At 49.5% G+C, this 20,774-nt stretch overlaps 1 protein-coding gene across 1 annotated transcript; it reads right to left on the minus strand.

The window, feature by feature from the left end:
• Positions 1 to 11,731: 11,731 nt before the first annotated feature.
• Positions 11,732 to 19,960, minus strand: LOC119160114 (uncharacterized). Its single transcript, XM_037412836.2, has 4 exons — positions 19,273 to 19,960; positions 12,167 to 12,366; positions 11,964 to 12,109; positions 11,732 to 11,904 (listed from the first exon to the last, which is right to left on the minus strand). Exons 1-4 carry the CDS (start codon positions 19,613 to 19,615, stop codon positions 11,775 to 11,777), a joined length of 819 nt encoding a protein of 272 aa, XP_037268733.2. The 5' UTR covers positions 19,616 to 19,960; the 3' UTR covers positions 11,732 to 11,774.
• Positions 19,961 to 20,774: the final 814 nt, after the last annotated feature.

A 20,774-nucleotide genomic window follows, 5' to 3' on the forward strand; every position in this document is an offset into this window, starting at 1 on the left:
TTTTTGTGTCGATTTGAGTGAAGGCCAGTTGCTGCACAGGGGGTATGGGTCCTCCAGAACGCTGAGGTTTAAAAGTGCATTTTCAAGGCCGTTCGAAGTCGTTTTTTTTTTTTCATATTAGTTGTGGAAGCTTCAATATATGCAACGGTTAAATAAAGCCATTTCCAAGGCCACATGCCACACATAATGGCTCCCCTCCTTTCAACACCTTTCCTCTACCATTAATTTCCCGCCAGACTTCTCCCACTTACCACTCCAGTTGAAACACTAAGAACGCAATTTTCGATGTATGCACCTTGTGGACTTCAAATAGCACATTTGCACTAGGAAAAGAGAGTTTAGTTGCGATAAGCAAGGTAAAGGTGCGCCACCTGCCGGCTACGCTGGGAGGGTGGTAACGGGTCCCCAAATGCACAGAATATCTCGTATGGTAGAGCGCCCGACTCTGCCGATGTCATTTACGGAGGCAGTATTGTCGGCCTTGGTACTAATTCGCTATTTCTCAAGGCTGGTATTCCCGACTATTTGCGAACCATCTGGCGAGTCGTGTTGGAGCTGAGCCTTTCATGTCTATCCAATACACTGAGAAGCAGCTGCTGCCTGAGCGCGGTTTACGGAAAAACGTTCTCAACAAAGCGAGATATCCCATGTAGAACCAATGTATGCTTTCTCTCAGTTCACTGGTGTTTTTCTGTGGTTTGGTCGATTTGGTTTAGATGCAAGTTTAAATGATCTGCCAAATTCTTCAGTTATATGGGGCACACCAAAATGGCTTTTTGGAGTATCATCATCCCCTAAATGAAATTTATTTCAGTATCTACTATTTTTTGCCGAAATTTATATCCCAAGTGTCCCGTTTTGTCAAGGACAAATGAGGGAGCATGGTTCTCCATCCGCATGAGTTCGGTGTGCCTCCGTCTCTGGGCTTTCTTGTGTGATTCTTAAAAGAGAAAAGTGAGCCCGGTAACTGTCTGCATGAGAGTGCGACACCTCATGAGTGATGGGGGTAAGGAGGGATTGAAAGGATAGGATTAAAAGGTATATATAAAAGGGAAAATCTACAGAAAAGGCACTTGTACGAATAAAAGATAAAATCATCCAAAATATTGAAAACAGATTGTTTACAGTCGCTATATATCTATATTTCCAAAAAGCATTCGACTCCATCAAACACGAAATTTTATTCCGTAAACTTGAAGCATACGGCTTTAGAGGTAAAGCACAAAATCTTATCCGTAGTTATTTGCACAATCGACTACAGTACATTTGTCTCCAGGATGCTCAATCTGAAGAAACTGTAATCAAATATGGTGTGCCCCAAGGCTCTGTACTGGGCCCTCTACTATTTATAACATATGTGAATGATATTGTTAATATCCCTTTTACTGGGGAGGTATTAATGTAGGCTGACGATACGAGTGTTTTCTTTTCTGGGAATGATTTGAAGGAGCTAGAGGCGATGGCAAACAACTGGTTGAAAGAGCTTAATCTCTGGGTATCTTCTAATAAACTAAAAATAAATGTTAAAAAGACAAAGTTCATGCTTTTCTATCCTAAAAATAAAGAAGTAGATTACATTATGAAACTATACTACGGCGATTCGCAACTAGATCTAGTACACAATCATTTTTTTCTTTTCGTTTCTTTTCAATCAAATTTAAGTTGGTCAATACACGTGAACAATGTAAGGATGAAGGTAGCGAAGTCTATAGGCATGTTGAACCGTTTACGTAACTTTTTAACAACTAACTTAAAGAAGGAATTGTATTTTTCCATAGTACATTCTCATTTTAGTTACTGCTCGTTAGTGTGGGGAACAGGAATTAAGACTGATAATGAAAAGCTTTCTTCTTTACAGAGGAAAGCAGTTAGACTACTTAATTCGGGGTATAATGTAGATGCGTCAGCTCTCATGTTAAAGTACAGAATTCCACAATACTGCCTTGTTTACAAAATAAAATTGTCGATGTACATATATTGCGAAGTATCGGGAGACTGGGGTTCATTTAGCCATCGCTATTTAAGCAGGAACACCGGCCACGACCTTCGTTAAACACACATAGTTGTGGAAAGAACACGCACAAACTATGGAATGCAAACAATAGACTTCCAAATTATGAAGTTATGTAATGAGCATCCTGCAATAATTGAACTAGCACGATCGTGCACCAACTCAAAAAAATTCAAAATGAAGATTCGGTCCCTCTTTAACACTTAGGATAAATGCACTCTCAGCACGGTAAGGTGAGCTACAGTCTCTCATACTATTTGTATGTATGTGTATATATATATATATATATATATATATATATATATATATATATATATATATATATATATATATATATATATATATATATATATATATATATATATATATATATATATATATATATATATATATATATATATATATATATATATATATATATATGTGTGTGTGTGTGTGTGTGTGTGTGTGTGTGTGTGTGTGTGTGTGTGTGTGTGTGTGTGTGTGTGTGTGTGTGTGTGTGTGTGTTTATGTGTGCGCATTGCAATAATTTATATTGTTTCTATTGCTACTGTTACGCCCAGCGCGAGCAGGACCATGTCAGGGGGCTAACCACCTCCTTTTGTCCTGACCGCGGGCAATGCTTTTTGTACTGTCCGAAAAAATGAATATATATATATATATATATATATATATATATATATATATATATATATATATATATATATATATATATATATTCATTTTTTCGGCGCGGGGACAGTGAGCGACGGAAGTAAAGCGGAGATAGGAAAGATGGACATGGTTGCAGGAGTCTGAGGACGGGGCAATACTCGGCGAGAGCTCATGTCGGCGGCAAGAGACGGCGTAGTGGGAGCCGTTGGCCAGTGCTGCGCTGTCGTCGGAGATCGCGGGGGTACAACCTGTCGGCACGAAATCCAGAGAGCGAGTCTCCTCTGGCGGTGGCAGAGTTGGGTCCCATGGACAAGTCGGTGGTTAGGACGTCCGGCAATCGCTAACACGAGGGCGAGGTCCCATGAGCTGTGGTGGACTGATGTTGCCGGCACGTGGTGCGTGCCTCGTGCAGTAGTAGTGGTGGTTCGGAGGAACAAAGAAAGAGGCGCTAATTTCTGCAGCCCGTGGCGGAGTATAGCCAAAGCCACCTTGAGGTGGCTTTGGTATAGCTAGGCGCCTTGAGGGGTGGGAGAGAAAGGAAAATACAGCCACGAAGCAGACGTGGCACGGAAAGCAAACAGCCGAGGCTGTTGCAGTCGACAGGAGCAGCGCCCATGCCGAGAGTCTTCTTTGATGGCACATTCCGAGCGCAGGAGATTGGCCCAGTAGTATAGGTGACGTTGAAGTGACTGCGGTTCGTCGCGCTGCGCCCGCTGCTGTAGGCCGTAGAGAGATGCGCGCTGAGGTGGATTTTACGGGCAAACCTGAGCATCGCCGTTCTGCGCTCCTACCTCACCTCAAGCTCCGGGATGCTCGACGTAATGTCTTCAAGCAGCTCGGAATCCATGACAGAGAGCCGTAGCAAGGCCCATCACCGTGTCCTCCTCCTTCACCTTCACCGGAGGCGAGGAGGCATGGGGATGGGCGGCAGCGAGCCGGTAATAGATAAAGGGGGAGACTTATACAGGCATACTCGCGCCACAGTTAATAGGTGTTGCGCCAAATTAAAAGGGTCAATCCACCAATAGGTTAACAAGGACATCCGCAGCCTCGTGTTCAACGGCCGATGACGAGCATTCGCGGCCGAGACTTCCACGAATAAAGACGTGTCTTGCGGTGTCTCCGTCTTCATTTCTGAGAGGTTCCGGGACAGCCCTCGCCTAGAAGCCCACAACTTCCAGCGCTTGCATTTCGATATCTGCATTCCGGAATAGCTTTCTGAATATATCTGCCCAGCCCTGTCGTAATTAAGCATTCAAGTAATGTGAAGACACGTTTTACTTTCGCATTTTACCGATTGACGGAGTGATCAAGCATGTTTTTTTTTTCTCCCTTCACAATTTCTCCTTGAATTGTAATGCGTTTGTAGCTGGTAGGCAGCTCCACCCCGTTTGAGAGCTGCCTATTCACAAACGCCTCCCTGGGCGCCGCCATAGCCCTCCTTGGGCTGTGCAAATTGGCGCGTCCCCTCGAAAATGCACTGGAAACGCTGTGCCCTTAGCCTTTGTACTCCCGCGCACAGCCCATCATGGCGGTGTTTTTTTTTTCCCCTTCCTGTGAAAAGGTGTACACCACATCTGGCTCTCTTTAGCCCAGACAAAAGTGCTTGTTGTTTGTCCTTCTTGTCTCCGTTTTAACAAAGTTTTGTGCTGCATCAAATGATGGGTACCTTTGTGATGCTTGTTCGTGGTCTCCAATAACGTCCTCGTGCACTACATAACCCGCACGGCGATACCCTTTGATGGCTCAACAAACGCGAAAGCCGATTGTCGGTGTCAACACGAACGATACTAAGGAGTATCACGGGGCTGCAGGTGACGCAGGGTGAAACAGCTGCGCCATTGGGTGCCAAGCATGTTTACCTGTGCCGAACCCACCTGTTGCGCCACACTCGTTTATCAGCGCCCCATGCAGCACCCGAATTTAGCCGCAAAATGCGACAGCTATCAATCCCCGTGCCCGAAAGCGTTGCTGAAACCGAGTTTTCGATTTAATCGAAACGGTTATAGTTTCAGCTTCGTCTATGCTGCAATCGCTCGAGCAGCATTTGTGACCATTGATTGCCAGATCACAACCACCGGCACGCATGCTATTTTGGCAGGCATAAGCGCGAGTGGCTCGTAAACCTATCGATGCTGTCAACGCGAAGAGACAGCGGAAAGAGCTAAAACCCCTAAAACTTCGCAAAGTAGCGACGTACATGGTTATTCACGCGCCTCCTCTCTTTCCCTCCTCCTCCGACCTCTCTGAGGCCGGCGCCGTGTCGGTATTGGCCAGATGCCGTCACGTGGGACCACATGCAGTGTTTGTTTAAATCGCTCGCGACTGCCATCTTTGCTCTGGAGGCGCGGACTCCTTGGGGCGCAGCCACGGTGGATTCTTCCACCGTGGGCGCAGCACATCTGTTTTGACGGATACGGACCTGTCCTTCCGTGCGCGCTGTGCTGTGAAATACTTTGCATCCAAGAATGATGTCGCTGTTCGTTGCCGTGAGTGGTTGTTGTGCTTTCTGCTGCCAAAACAAGTCTAGTGATGGCCGAAGGCACTTTATGGTACCGCCCGTTAAGCGCAACGAGTTGCGATGAAATACATGGTTGCGTATAATCGGAAATGAGAACTTAAGCACGACATTTCTGAATCCGCTTTTCGAAGTAAGTTCCACGTCTCCTATTATGAGTATGGTTCAATGTTTTCTCAATTCAATGCCTTCTCTAACACCGTGGACAAGTCGCGGTTAATTGCCCAGGGCGTCGCTATCTCTCACTCAGGTTTCATTCACGCTTCTGCGTAAGGGGGGGGGGGGGGCTGTTTTTTTTTTTTTTTTGTCAACAGCACATGTCTGCGTGTTCTGCTTGTCGTTATAATGCGCCGACTGGTTTGAGTTCGCGGTAATGGTTCGTGCGCTTAGAATGCACGTGGAAAGACGCTCGAAATTGTGATTGCGAAACTTCAGAAATTTCGCGTTGCTGTTTTGAATAAGCAAAACTGGAGTGCCGCAACTCACATTAAGATTGGTACTCACCGTTGCATTTTGTTGCGCGCTCGTATGTTTCATAGCGAGTTGCTCTCTGTGACTCTTTTACGCTGACCGATCAGCCGGGAGACTCGCGATGCAAGGGCATGCGGCTAGGCAAAGCGTGCATGCCTTCGAGTCATTAGGCACGTCGTTTAGGAATCTCACAGATACGTGAAGTTTCGCGTGATAGTTTATTTGCTATTTCGTGTGAAAGTTTATATCCGCGAGTGGAGCTCTCACGAAGTAATCGCGTATGATCTCACGCTAGTTCATGCATACGCTAGCTCATTCTTTAGGCGATATAGTTCGTATGTGAGATACGTCCACAAGGCGCACTTCTGGAATATGATTGGTGCGTCTAACCGCATCACGAAACAACCACAGCTGTTCGAATGTATCAACTGTGCGCCTTCCGACACATTATGAAGGCCTTAGGCAACGTTACTAGACTAGTTCGTTGGCCTTAGGTGCCTCACCAAACGCTAAAATTGGCCGTCGGCGACATGGCCGTCCCGCGTCAACGCGAGGAGTTATTGCTTTCACTGCATGGCAGTCACTGTGAATGCTCTCTGCACATATTGCCATTGCTCTGCGTAACGCGGACGACGGTAACGAAGAGAAACGCTAATGGCACGACTACGAGCGACGACGCCAGCCGCAATGCACGAGCCGGCCCTGCATGCCCACGGTACTCCACCGAACAGTCAACGCGCGTGAAAAAGAAGAGAACGAGGGTGCTCGAGGCAGAGGCTCACGAGGACTACCGACCTTAGGATCCTCTTGATTGCTGTGCGTCGTGTCAGTGGTGCATCACTCTGCGGCTCCCGTATGGCCTGCCGAATTTCTTCTCAGCCAACTTCCGCAATAGACAGTTCCGGTGAAACGGGTGGCTGCAGCTTGCTTAGTTCCTCCCTGACAACTGACCGGACGAGCTCGCGCAGAGTGTCAAGATTATCGACAACGTTTGCCGAGGAGACGCCTGCTGATGTACAGGCTACGTCACGATTGTATTGCCGGGATCTCTGCTGCAGCGTCGTTTCTATTGTTGTTGCTTCCGACCGAAACTCGGCAACAGTGCGCGGCGGATTGCGAACGAGTCCCGCGAACAGCTCTTGTTGCACCCCATGCATGAGATGACGCACCTTCTTGTATTCAGTCATGTTGGGATGAGCTCGCTTGAACAGGCGGGACATGTCTTCTATGTACATAGTGACAGTCTCGTTTGTGCGTTGATTGCGTGCACGAAGAGCTGCTTCTGCCTTTTCCCGGTGATCATTGTTGCCAAACGTATACAGTAGCTGCCGCCGGAACTCTTCCCAGGACGTAAGAGATGCGTCGTGGTTTTCGCACCACACTCGCGCTGCGTCTTCCAAAGAGACGTATACGTTGCGCAAATTGCCTACTTCGTTCCATTGGTTTATGTTCGCCACCCTCTCGAAATGACCCAGCCAGTCTTCGGCGTCCTCGAACGGGTCACCATGGAATACCTTCGGTATGACGGGTTGGCTGACAATGAGCTGTGATGGTGCAACTTGGCTAGTCATCATGGTGACGTTTCTTGTCTCCATCGCCGATGCCCTTGGCACAGTGCCTTTGCACAGGGGGAAGTGGTCCAAATTCTGGTGAATCCCCTCGAATACGGCGACTTGTCCGTTGGTGTACCACCGGCGTAAGCGCCACCGCTTGTGCATGGTCAGGGATTAAACTTCGCTCTCTCGTGGGATTTGGGATCATCCACCCAGCACGTCCGCCAGAAAATGTAACAAATGTAGCAGCCTCACAACAAGGATGTTCTATTTACACGGTTTATTAAGGGCGAACTTGTGCCCAAAGTGAACGACGCACAGCAATCAAGAAGATCCGAAGGTCGGTAGTCCACGTGAGCCTGTGCCTCGAGCACCCTCTTTCTCTTCTTCTTCACGCGCGTTGGCTGTTCGTTGGAGTACCGTGGGCATGCGGGGCCGGCTGTGTATTGTGGCTGGCTTCGTCGCTCGTAGTCGTACCGTTAGCGTTTATTTTTGTTCCCGACGTCCGCGTTGCGCGGAGCAATGGCAACTTCCTGTGGCAATATTGTGTACCCTATATACGGCAAAGCTTGCACCACCCGTGCGCTGAGTAAGGAAAGACAGCCACACTGTCCCATCGGGTGCTATCGGGTCAGCTAACAGAAAGGTAGGCCATAGTAGCCGGCATGAACGTTTAACGATGTTATACAGCGCAAAACTTATTCGCAGACGTCCTAAATGATGTACCAAGAAAAAAAATGGGGGTTCTCACTAATGATCACAACTTTTACGTTTTAGACCATACAAACTAAGGCATGATCCTCACAAAGTTAACATCTCGTTACTGCGAAGCCGAGTGACTCGATCAATGCGTGATCACACGTACGCGTAGTGCGTGGCACTAAACAAAACTATCGTGGGTCTATGTTAGATTCGTTAGGATAATTTTAGGGTGAGTTATAGACCGCTGGCGCGAAAGCCTCAGCGCACTGCCTGCCGAAAAAGCGCTCTCTTCGCGAAGGGTAGTCTGTTACGCAGGAGCAATGCAGGTGGCGCCACGTTCGAAATGAGAGTGCGATGGAGAGGAGAAACGAGAGCGGAGGAGGAGAGTGTCGTTGCTTTACGAAGTTCTAGGGGCTTTAGAAAGAGCATCTTTCCCTGGCGGATCTGTGTTGTGCAGCTGATCCAGGAAGTGAATGCTGATTATGAGCGAAGCTATTGATGTCGCCGACTGGTATAAAGGATGGACGGATAGATACACAGACGGACGGATGGATGAATGGATGGACAAATGAATGCGACCACAACAAATTGTAATGTTATACAAAGCGAGGCTAACAGCTAACTCCATAATCTGATTTCTCGTAACTACAAAACGATAATGTAAAAGCACATGGTCACGCCAGGAAAAGAAACACTTCGCACAGTTTCTTCGCGACGATGAGCGCAGCATGTCGAAATGCATGTGAGGCGCCCGCCGATGACTGCAGAGCTAGCGACTGCATCCGCGAGCAAAGTTCGCAGTTGCTGCTGGAGTGCCACTTCCCAACCACCTTTGCATCTTTTCATGCTCACTCAAGACGGTCGGGCGGTTTCCTCTGTGCTCCGACGGCAGGCCTCCAGAACGGGGTGATGTTATCGCATGCGCCCTCTGAGCGGAGATGGGCTGGCTCATTTGATCTCTTGTTTCAGCTGCGTTGTTTGTCGCCACTCGCGGGCGTTTACCCGTAGGTAGAACACGCAATGTGCGGTGGTCTGTTATGCATTTGGACTTTTTAGGAGTGCAGCTTATTACGCCCGTACCCCACCATCGAAGCTCCTTGCGCAGGTGCTCGCTCCCAAGGTGCTAATCTGGACATTGTCGAATTCCGCCATGTTGTCAGATTCCGATATTGATCGATGCTAATTGGCCAAGTGAGCTGCTATAGGACCTCTCTGATTGGCTTAAAATGCCGCCATATCGAAATTTTACAATATGGCGGAATTAGACAGTGTCCAGAATAGCACCCCTGGTGCAGCGTGGCGGCAGACGGCTCGCGCTGCTCCGCGCGCACCGCAGTCACTTGCTCAGTCCTTCCCGCCACCAAGCGCAGCAGATGCTCGCTCCACCCGCTCCCCACACTACCGCCTTCATGGAAACCAGCAGCGAAATAGGCGCGTAGTCGTATGTGTCCAATATCTAAGGAGCTTCCCTAGTCGGTTGTATTCGTACATGGAATCGCTAGCTTTCACGGGACATTATGCCAATGCATATGGCGACGGCAAAAACACGTCGAAAGTGTCTATATAATTGCCGTATATAGATAAAAAAGGATATATTTTACAGTTTAGTTTATAGTGTTTGAAAAAATACAGCATTGGACAATTGTCGCTTCAAAACTGTTGTGAAACAGGGCTACTATACATCTGCTCTGAACGTTATTCTCTGTGACTGACCCAAATTTGCTCGAAAAGGCCTATCTAGCTGCGTCAAGCCTGCTCCAAAATGTGTTTCTGGATGCTTTAAGGGACTGCTCCCGATGGCATGTATACCGTGTTCCAACCCTGATGACGTCGTTTGTATTAAGTTTTCACTTGGCCAAACTTGGGCCGATCCCGTAGACGTAATGTTGCCTCATATGTGAGGTGCAGAAGCTTAGGCTTCAGAGTCGGGGGTGAACCACGCAATCGGCTGAGATTATGGTGATTTAGTGAGTCTCCTGAACACGGCAGCTTGTCTTGAAAGTCTGATGATGATGATGAAATAACTTTATTGAATATCTGTCCAATGAAAGGCTAGGACCTGGGGCCGCCTAGATGGCTGCTTGGAGCTGTTGCTCCCGCGCTGCCTCCAGGGATCGCTGGACGGCCCTAAGTTGGTCGGTGAATTCTGAGCTTTGCAGTGCGGCCGACCACCGCGCCCGCAGATCTTCCGAGAAGACCGCCATTTTATCTTGGTATACTCGGCATCCCCACAACATGCGTTGAAGGGTGGCTCTACAAGACTTGCATAGCTTGCATGTGTCGCTCTCGTATATGGCAGGGTAGAAAGTCTTTAATTGCGCGGGATTGGGGTAGCTTTCTGTCTGTAAGCGCTTCCAAGCAACGGACTCTGCTCTGTCGAGTTTGGAGTAAAAGTCTGTGAGTTGTTTTTTTTTTCTGGGGTTTTACGTCACAAAACCATTATGTCAGTATGCGCCGTAGTGGAAGGCTCCGGATATTTTGATCATCTTGTGTTCTTTAACATGCACTGACATTGCATACATGGGCCTCTCTACCATTTGGACTCCATCTAAATGTGACCCCTACGGCTGGGATCTAACCCGCGACCTTAGGGTCAACAGCCTAGCATCCTGTTTTACCGTCCCTGAGTTGGTGCATTACTGAGTGTATACGCGACTGCTTCCCATATTTGAGTTTTGTTTTATTTCCTTTGTGTGATCTATGTGGTATTTATTGGCGCAAGGGCCGTACTTGGCCAATTATCTTTTGTGCGATTGTGTGTGATGTTATGTTGTGCGAGTGTTCCTTGGTCACATTGCGGGGCCTCCTCCTTGTGTAAGGGCTACAGAGATCGGCGAGCCTTCCTCCGCTGCGGGTCGCTGGGGCAGTGACAAAGGAAACAGCCCCACTTTTCAGCGCTCTGATGTTTCGAACACAAGATGATGAGCGCGGCTTTTCATTGCCCGAGACAACGCCAGTGCTGCTGGCACAGGAGGTGAAACACGACAATCTGTGACTTCGATGCATGCATGAAGTTCGGAATCAGGTTTTCACGAATGCGTGGAATTGGGGCCTCGGAACGCAGATTTGTCTCTCCTGCTGACACTGACGTTTGTGCTCTGGTACTCGCTGGCTGACCACACCTATGCTCTAAGACGAGAGAAACGCCTTGCCTCAGCCGCTGTTCGACACCACGTTTATTAGCTCGACTTGAACCGCACTAGAGCTTTCCAACGAATCGCAGAAAAATTGGTGCACGCACGTGTCTTGTGTGAGCGTCTTCGTGTCAACGTGCGTGCATGTGCGCTCGGACCTGTGGCCGGAAAGACAGTGAGAAATGCGCGGCAAAAAAACTAGATACAAAGCGAGAACAGCAAGCAATGAGAACGACTCTGTGAAATGCGAATGATTTGAACGGTTGTGCGCGTGAGCGATGTGTCTGAGTTTTGAATTTCGTAACGATGGAAGCTTTGATGAACAAATATAAACTTCCTCTTTCACCTTTTAGCAGCGCGTTTTATTCTGTATTTTTCATTCTACGTCCATCCCTGCAAAACGCTAACACGAGTGTGCAGCAAGCTTCCTGTAATATCGTCGTGGAGTTCCTGCTTGGCTACCGGCTGCTGCGTATACTTCTTGTCGGCCGGCGCTTCAGCGCCGTGCCCTGTGTTCTCCGTGCGTCACGTCCGACGCACGACACTACACTTCTTCCTTCAAGTGTTGTAGAGTTTTGTTTCTCCTTTACCTTGGTTTGGCGTGTGTGACTGCGACGAACAAACCCACATGGCAGTCGAGGGATCAATCATGCAGTACTCGTGACCGTAGGCAATAGTCATCCAGCAGTTGACGCTGACATCATCGATTAATATTTATTGTTTGACTGTGGTCATGGTCGCTGCTGGGTGCATGGAAAGCGCCGCCGACAGTCCGAAAAGCGCGCCTGGTGGGCTGCCGAGCGTAGTCGCTGCTTGAAGCGTTCCGGGATGAATTGATTCCTTAGCAGGGTGTAGATGACCCTGCGCACAGGGCCGTTCAAGCACAGGCAACGCACGTGAAGAGAGCCAATAATACTCACAGGGAGGCGACGTCCTTGTGCAACGGTCCGCGCAGGGCGTCGGCCGAGAACTGGCACGCGAGTCGCTCGAGGCAGTGGTTGTCGGCGGCTAACATGCCGCTACATTGCAGGTATCCCGCCAGCACCTCATCCTGCTGCTGCTCCTCCTGCGATGTGTGCAAACAAAATGTAGTGGTGCGCGCCGACTTGTTCTCCGATCTTACGTTGTTTCCGATGAAGGTTGCCAGTAGATCCCTCCGTCTTCTCCTCCGTCCAAGCACCGTGCTCATGGCGGGCGCCAGCAGTGGTGCCATGCTCAGGGGCAGCGCTGTGCCGGCGATCAGCGGAAGCGCTGCCAGCGGTGCCAGTAGTGCTAGAAGACCCGTCAGGTTTCCGCCCCGCCGTAGTAGCACCCTCTCGAGGCCTGCGAGTGTCACGTACGTACATCGAAGCATGGATTACAGCATAGGCTCCAGCAAAGGACACGAAAATCAAGTAAAATATATACGACAGAAATAGGCCCTGGTCGGGTGAGAAGCAGGTGCTGCTGTTGGCTATCATATTCGGGCACACCAAAGTGCTCGCCAAATTTGTGCAGGTTAGCCGGCAGCGCCTCTGCTCATAGCTGGTTCTTGGTTTGACGTGCCACACCATGCACGTTTTTGTGTCCATACCGCGGCAGCGCGCCTTTTCAATACACGTTTGTGTTCTCTTGAGTCTGCACGCTTACCTCATTCCTTCAGAATGAACTTCTTTCGGTTCGATCAGAAAAGCCATGGTGACAGTGCCGCGCATACAACACCAAAGCGCAAGCCGCATACTACGCTTGCGTCGAGTATGCCCCTACGGTTCACTAACGGTAATGATGATGTGAAGATTCTGCGACTCGCCGAGTCCCGACGGGCACTCATGTGCAGTGATCGCGGATACAATCTGGCAGTGTATCAATATTGTAGAAACCATGCATGCAGCTTTACTTAGCATTCTCAACTCCACAACGTGATGTGTCATCGGGTAGTGTACTTCGGGAACACCCCACTTCGGTGAAATTCGCCAGCCATCGCTGTAGCAGACGGCCTAGTCATGGTGATGGAATGATGAAGCGATAGGATGGAAAGGTGGGCTCTCGTGCTGTGTGCTGTGTATATATATATATATATTGTAACGACGAGAAATAAGAGACAACGCCTTTGCTGCAGGCCGGCTGTTCTTATTCTGACTTCGTCTTCGTCGTCTTTCGTCTCTCCCAGGTATGCGCCGAGCACGATCGCCGCTTTGTCATCATTACACTCGGCCACGCTGCAGCTGGTCTACTCCTGTAAGAAAAACACAAACCAATGTCACGTTTGCCGCCGTATGCAGTTCTTCATCCGCGACACATGCACCGCAAAGTTATTCCGTTTTCTCTTGTCTCTGCGCGTATCAGAAGCTGTGGATCGTACTCGCCAAGTGTTATCTCCCAAGCGCTCAGAAATAATGTAAGGGCCGTCGTACTTTGGGTGCAGTTTGTTTGAAGACGATGGCGCACCTCGCTGTAGCCACACCTCATCACCTACACTGTATTTCGGCGCGGGACGGTGGCGTCGGTCGTAGTATCGCTTTTGTGCCTGTTGAGCATGCACAATCCTCCTACGCGCCTCCACACGGATATCGCGACAAAGTCTCTGGCGTGCAGCGGAACGCCCTACTTTAACGGGAGTGTCCAAACCGAACGTAGCATTCAGTTGCGGGAGCTGACCATAGACAATCTCGTAGGGGCAAATTCCTGTGGAGCTGTGTGCCGCCGTGTTCACTGCGTACGCAGCTGCTTGGAGATGATCATCCCAGTCGGCCTCACCTCGTTTGTGATTCTTACAGTACGGTGCGAGTCTAGCCTGGATAGTCTGGTTCGACCTTTCGGTCAGTCCGTTCGCCTGCGGATGGTATGCCGACGCGAAGTGATGGTCCACTCCAGCTTGTTGTAGGTAAGTGCGGAGCTCGCGACTGCGAAAGGTGGTCGACCGGTCGGAGATCAACTTGTTAGGAAGACCGTGTCGCCATTCGAAGCGATCTTTCAGGAATCGGATGACATGGCTAGCAGCAAGCGAAGGCACGGCCGCGACCTCTACGAACTTGGACAAGTAGTCCACAGCGAGTATAATGTAACGATTGCCCGCTGTCGTCATTGGAAGAGGCCCGATGTGATCTATGCCCAACGTGTGGAAAATTGTCTCTGGAGGCTTGATCGGCGTAAGAAGTCCATGTCGAGCTCCAGGACGTCGTTTGTGTTGCTGACAAATCTCGCAACTGGCAACGTATGAACGCACGCTTTTATCCATTTTCGGCCACCAAAAACGTTCTTGTGCCTTGCGTAAGGTGGCTCTGTAGCCAACATGGCCTCCCTCGGGAGTGTCATGGATGGCGCGTAGTACGCTCGATCTTAAGGTGTCAGGAATGACCAGGAGATGACACTCGGTGCTTTTATCGGCCCAGTGACGCCGATACAGCGTTCCATTACGTAAGACAAACTTGGCATTGCGTCCCGCATCGCCAATGGAGTCTATAACGGATGCGAGTCTTCCATCGGCTTGCTGAGCCTTGGTCACGTCCTGTTGAGAAAACAGGATCCAGGTTTCTCGATTTCGTGTGGAGAACTCCTCGATCGGATTTCGCGATAAAGCGTCCGCAAGCTGATTTTGTGCTCCAGCACGGTGACGGATGTCGTACGTATAGTCTTGGAGCCGAACAATCCATCGGGCAAACTTGTGCTTGAGGTGCTGCTTCTGGAACATCCACGCAATCGCGGAGTTGTCTGTTACTACCGTGAAGTGTCGGCCAAACAAGTAGTGGCGGAACTTTTCATCCACACTCCATACTACAGCCAAACACTCCAGTTCATTCGAATGATAATGCCGTTCTGCGTCCGATAGTTTACGACTGGCGTAGCAGATGACGTGCCCACGCCCACTCGAGTCACGTTGAAGTAAAACCGCCCCCAGGCCAATCTGACTCGCATCAGTATGGACTTCTGTCATCCAATCTTCATTAAAGTGGCAGAGCACCGGGCTATGTGTAAGCTGGTGTTTGAGGGTTTGGAAGGCGTTATCCTGCAAAGGACCCCACTGAAATTGGGCGTTTTTCTTCAGTAAGTCCGTGAGTGGAGCAGCAGTTGACGCAAAGCTCGGTACAAACTTGCGCAAGTATGACGCCATTCCTAGGAATACCTGGAGCTGTTTTATAGATGTTGGTGCAGGGTATTTGGCAACGGCGTCTATGCGTTCAGGCAAGGGTCGTACGCCATTATGAGATATCTGATAACCAAGATAAGATATTGTCGTCAACCCAAACTGGCACTTCTCGCGGTTAAGTCGAAAGCCGGTGTTGTATAGCCTCTGCAGAACCGTGTCGAGATTTTGTAGATGTTGTTTTTCTGTTTCCCCGATGACTAGAACGTCATCGAGGTATACGACGCAGGCACGGTCTATCAGTGTGCCTAACACTGTGTTCATGGCACGCTGAAAGGTGCTTGGAGCAGTTCGCAGACCGAACGGCATCCGATTAAACTCGTACAAGCCAGATGGTGTTCGGAAGGCCGTCTTAAACTTATCTTCTTCAGCCACGTTGATCTGCCAATACCCTGCTTTTAAATCTAGCGACGAAAAGAACCTCGCTTTTCGTACGGCGTCAATAGCGTCGTCAATGCGTGGTAGCGGGTACGAGTCTGGTATGGTGTGCTTGTTCAGCTCTCGGTAGTCAACACAGAATCGGAGATTGCCGTCCTTTTTACGGACTAGGACAACAGGTGCTGCCCACGGGCTAGAAGATGGCCTGATTATGCTTGCGGCAAGCATTTCTTGCACCTGCTGGTCAATTAATATCCGCTCTCGTTCGGCATATCTACGTAACGGTATGGACACCGGCGGATGATTGTCGGTAGTAATATGGTGCACTAGCACGCTAGTTCCGGGAAGCTGAGTAGTAGTATCAGCGAAGAGCGATGCGTGCCTCTCGAGTATTGCGGGAAGTGTAAGTGGCGTCGTCAGCTCACCTTGGGATTGCGCCGGAGGCACACTTGGAGCCACAGGATGGAGGTTGACGGTACTTCCTTCCACCGTGAGGCGCACTTCCCCGGAGAGCAGGTAGTCGGCCCCTAAAACCATGTCTGTGGGCAGGTCGTCGAAGACGGGCACCGAGGACAAAAACTTGCTGCCGGCCTCGGTGTTGAGTTGCAGGTTTAGGGCACCGACCGGTAGTACGTCGCCACCGAGACCCCGCAGTGGTGGCTCAGTCCAAGGCTGGAGAGGTTCGGAGGCGTGGCGGCGAAGCAACGCCGTACGTTGAGCTCCGGTATCAACGAGAGCTGTCAGTTCTCCGATGCCGTCGACGCGGACCTTGAGGGTTGGAAGTGGGCGTGATTGATATTGCATCGCTTGAGGTTGGCTTTGTGGGCAGCTTTTATACCCATGCCCGATGCGGCCACACGTATAGCATCCGCGTCTCGGTGAAGCTGGCTCCTTTGGGCCAACTGCAGCCGCCCGGCGATGAGACGTGTCCTGCAACTCCATTGCCTGGCGTACGAAAGTGGAGATGTGGACTGGGTGGTTGTAGGCGGACAAGACGGCTGCGTGCGTCGAGTCATGGATCCCGTCGATGATGTACTGCCTGGCTGCGGAGGAGGTCCACTGTATATCGCAAGCTTGTAAAAGGTCCAGCTTGTCGTAGATGTAAGTCGCGACGTCCTCGGTTGCACCTTGCCGGCGTGACCGCATGGTCATGAAACGGTCGTCGTAAGCGCTCGGAAGCGGCGCAAACGCGGATATCAGGGCCGCGCTCCATGTTTGCCATGTAGCGTATGTACTGCCTTGGAAACGATGCCACGCTTGGGCAGATCCTCGCAAACGTCCTTCAGCGACCGACTTCTTAATCGTGTCGCTCCACGAGTATTTAAGGGCAACCGAGTTTATCACGCTTACCCAGTTGGTAGGGTCATCCTTGAATCCATGAAAATATGGAATTTCGTTCTCGTTGAACGATCCAAAAGAGGCGCAGCCAAACCCGGATGTCTTGAGCTCTTGGGCGAACAGAGAGAAGCCTCGAGAAATGGCCTCGCTGCAGTCATGATGCGGTGCCGCCGTGGAGGCTTGGACGCCGTCCGTGATCGGTGGGGAGTTCGAGAGCACTCGTCCACTTCGAAGTGTAGTGGACGCAGGGATATCGGGGTCAGTAGTTCGCGACTGCGCCATTGTAACGACGAGAAATAAGAGACAACGCCTTTGCTGCAGGCCGGCTGTTCTTATTCTGACTTCGTCTTCGTCGTCTTTCGTCTCTCCCAGGTATGCGCCGAGCACGATCGCCGCTTTGTCATCATTACAATATATATATATATATATATATATATATATATATATATATATATATATATATATATATATATATATGTTGTGTGAAAAATTGTTGTGTTCACGTGGTGTCACCTCCACCGCGGTCGCCCTCTCACGCTATGCCCTTTCGGATACCGCCATATTCCCTTTAGGGGTGTAGAAATAGGCGCCCTAAGGGCGAAGCTCCTTATGTATATACGCCGTGGGTCATATGTCCCGTGTCATCGTAGTCGGAGGGATATTGCATGCCAATAAAAAACTGTGCCACAGCATATCCATCGCGTGAATGATGATGCAAATGAGGTGAAGCGTCTGTCCGTCCGTGCGTGCGTCTGTCCGCTTCGCCCCACTCGTCATCATTATAACCTCGTGGGTCTGCTGTGATTTTTTTCTTGTAACCACAACCACCAACACCAGTTCACGTGCTGCAGCGCGGGGTTTGAGGGGTGGCAGTGCACGATGTCGAAAATCAAGCAGGGCGGTTTTTGTGTCGACGAACTAATTGAACCAGGAAGACCCTGATTGTTGGCTCGATACGCGATTATATGGTCAAGATGCGTGACACATCAACCAGAACTGGATTTCCATGAGGAACTCCGGCTTATTGTTCGTCACGACCTATACGCGGACATCTTTTAATTATCTTGTTTTAACTACAAATTACGTGGCCCAAGAATAAGCGAAAAGCTAAAGTGCCTCGAACCCCTGAGTGTTTATCGAGTGGATAAGTGAAGCATCTTTCATTGAAAACGAGTCTTTGTGTTGAGCAATGCAGGCTTAGAGAATATACGGCTTGCGCCGCCGAACTAGTTCATGCAGCGCGAAATTGACACTTCCCGCGTGTTTTGAATAGTGATGATGCCGAGGAGCTTTGATCGGCATTCGTGGAAACAACCGGGAGGTTGGGGGGGGGGGGGGGGGGGTGCGAGTGTGAGGTATACAGACTGCGTGGTACTTACCAGCAATGCCTGTCATTTTTTTTTCTGTATTGTATGTTTTTGCGGCATTTTTTTTACCTTAGATATCTCTGTTTACGGGTAAGTGCTTGGATAGCACTTACCGGTAACGAAGTCATCTCTGAAGCCGCGAAATAATCGAGGTCCATCAAGTCATTTCTGTCAATCGACGCCTACAAAACACGCCGTGGTACCCAATATGGAACGTCTCAATGTGCATTCACAACGCTGAGCAGTAACTTTTGGCACTGAGAACACCCTGACGCAGCGGTCGTGGAACGCGGTCAGTGACAGTAGAGGTAGGTAGCCATGCAGGCTGCCTATAGGACGGGACAAGGCGCTGGGTGACGCACACGTGCACTTGAAATAAGGAATATATTCCGTTTGCTCCGTACCGTCTCATGGAGGCGGCCTTCGCGTATTTTGATATAGCCAGTGAGAGAAGAACAGCGCTATGGTGACCTCATAGGGTCCCATGTACTTTTAGAATGTTAAGCGCATTAAAAATGGCACCAGAAGCTTCTACATTCCTTCGATGTCCCAAAGTGGCGCTGTATTCCCGTTTCCCATGTGACCGGTTAGAGTCAAAGCCGGACTGAAGCCGCCGCTGTACATTGCAAGTTCCATAATATAGATATGTCGCTGTTGTTATCTAAACAGTGAAGTTTGTTCATTGCATCATTATACCCAATTATGGAATATATATGCCTTGACGAAGTAGTTTCCTGTCGAAACGTTGGCTCCAACGACTTTCCATGCTGAACGATTTTTCATCGCGTCAAGCCTTCATCTTCCCGTGTCTTGTTTAGATATCTCGAACAAGATGCTGCTGCCAATCAGAGCTGTGTATGTCCTTCGAGGGGACAGTCCCATTACATGCTGTAACCGAACTTCATTGGAAGCAATTCTATCAGTACAAAACTCTTATTCACACAATTAAGGCCTATAATTATATGAACCAAAGCTAGCGGTGGACGCGTGATACAAAAACGATGGCAGAACATATATACGCACCGGATAATCGAGGGTACAGCCCTCCTTCGGTTGACGGGCAAACAAGCAGCAGCAGTAGCCCGAGCGCCGACCAGTTCGTGTGGCCGAGCATCTCTGGGCAGGTTGGCCTCCAGCGGAGACATATAACCGTCACGGCCCGCCTGGCCTCCATTGTGGGCGACGGCCACTGGGTCACTATTGTCCGCCGGAAGGAATTCTGTCCGGTCACGCTGCTACCATACAACAAAACAGCTTTTTTGAAAGAAGGCTGCGCTTGCTGAGCATTTTGACAGCAGGAACGTACGAAACTACAGGGACACGACACGAGCGCTTTCTTTCTGTTTGCTGCAATAAATATTGCCATGCGCGCTCTTTTTTTCTTCTTTTTTGTATTTATATGTAACAATTGCTTTTCGCAAACTGCTCCTGAAAGTCTGGGAACCAGCCAGTTTATCTTATAACATGTGATTCGAGCGCGCAAACGCGAACAGTTATTTGCGTTTAATCTTGAACTATCGCGACTATCAAGCGATAACCTAAGCCACGAATGTTCGATGCCGCATGTATAAATGCCGACGCGCCTAACCACCGATCAGATGATCGACGGCCGACTATATTCGCACCGCTATGATTGTGCAGCGTCTATTGCATGTAGCCGAACTTACTTTTCTTTCCCGTTACACAAGTTCGCCCAAATATAGCTTCGTTAAAGTCATGACCACGTGACGTGTCGTGGGGGCGCTGTTCGTTCATGTTTCGTAATGTTCCGGAAGCTGTGACCCCAGCCTAAATCGTGGAGAAGAAACCGAGACCATCAAGAAGAGTCGACCTAGCCGCATGAAACTAGGATTGTCAGCATCCCAATGGACAACAGATATCCTTACGACGTCCGAAAAAATAAAATAAAAGCCGAATGTCCTTTTCCCAGAAGGGGGTTCGCTGGCCGTGCAGCGGACGTCAGGGTAGCGATATCCTAAAAATATTTTGCAAAAGATGCCTGAAGGATATATCGCGTGGATACTTTCAATGATCCTGCCCCGCCGCGGTGGTCTAGTGGCTAAGGTACTCGGCTGCTGACCCGCAGGTCGTGGGTTCGAATCCCGGCTGCGGCGGCTGCATTTCTGATGGAGGCAGAAATGTTGTAGGCCCGTGTGCTCAGATTTGGGTGCACGTTAAAGAACCCCAGGTGGTCTAAATTTCCGGAGCCCTCCACCACGGCGTCTCTCATAATCATAAGGTGGTCTTGGGACGTTTAACCCCACATATCAATCAAATCAATCATTTCAATTATCCTTGCGTTCACATCAACAGGACGTCGACAGGAGGTAGCCGTGCGGACATTTCAAGGCTGTTTGGATCCATTTGAACCGCAACATGACATTTGACCTGTCAACACTTGAGTTTCATCTTGCAACACATGGTAACCATCGCTAATTTTTATTTTTCAGGAAATGTCTGATTGAGGAAATAGCGATAATCGTACGAGCATATACGTTGCAATTGTGGCATTTTTCGCGTCTATT

This window comes from Rhipicephalus microplus, chromosome 1 (genome assembly GCF_043290135.1).
Source record: "Rhipicephalus microplus isolate Deutch F79 chromosome 1, USDA_Rmic, whole genome shotgun sequence".
NCBI classification, from domain to species: domain Eukaryota; kingdom Metazoa; phylum Arthropoda; class Arachnida; order Ixodida; family Ixodidae; genus Rhipicephalus; species Rhipicephalus microplus.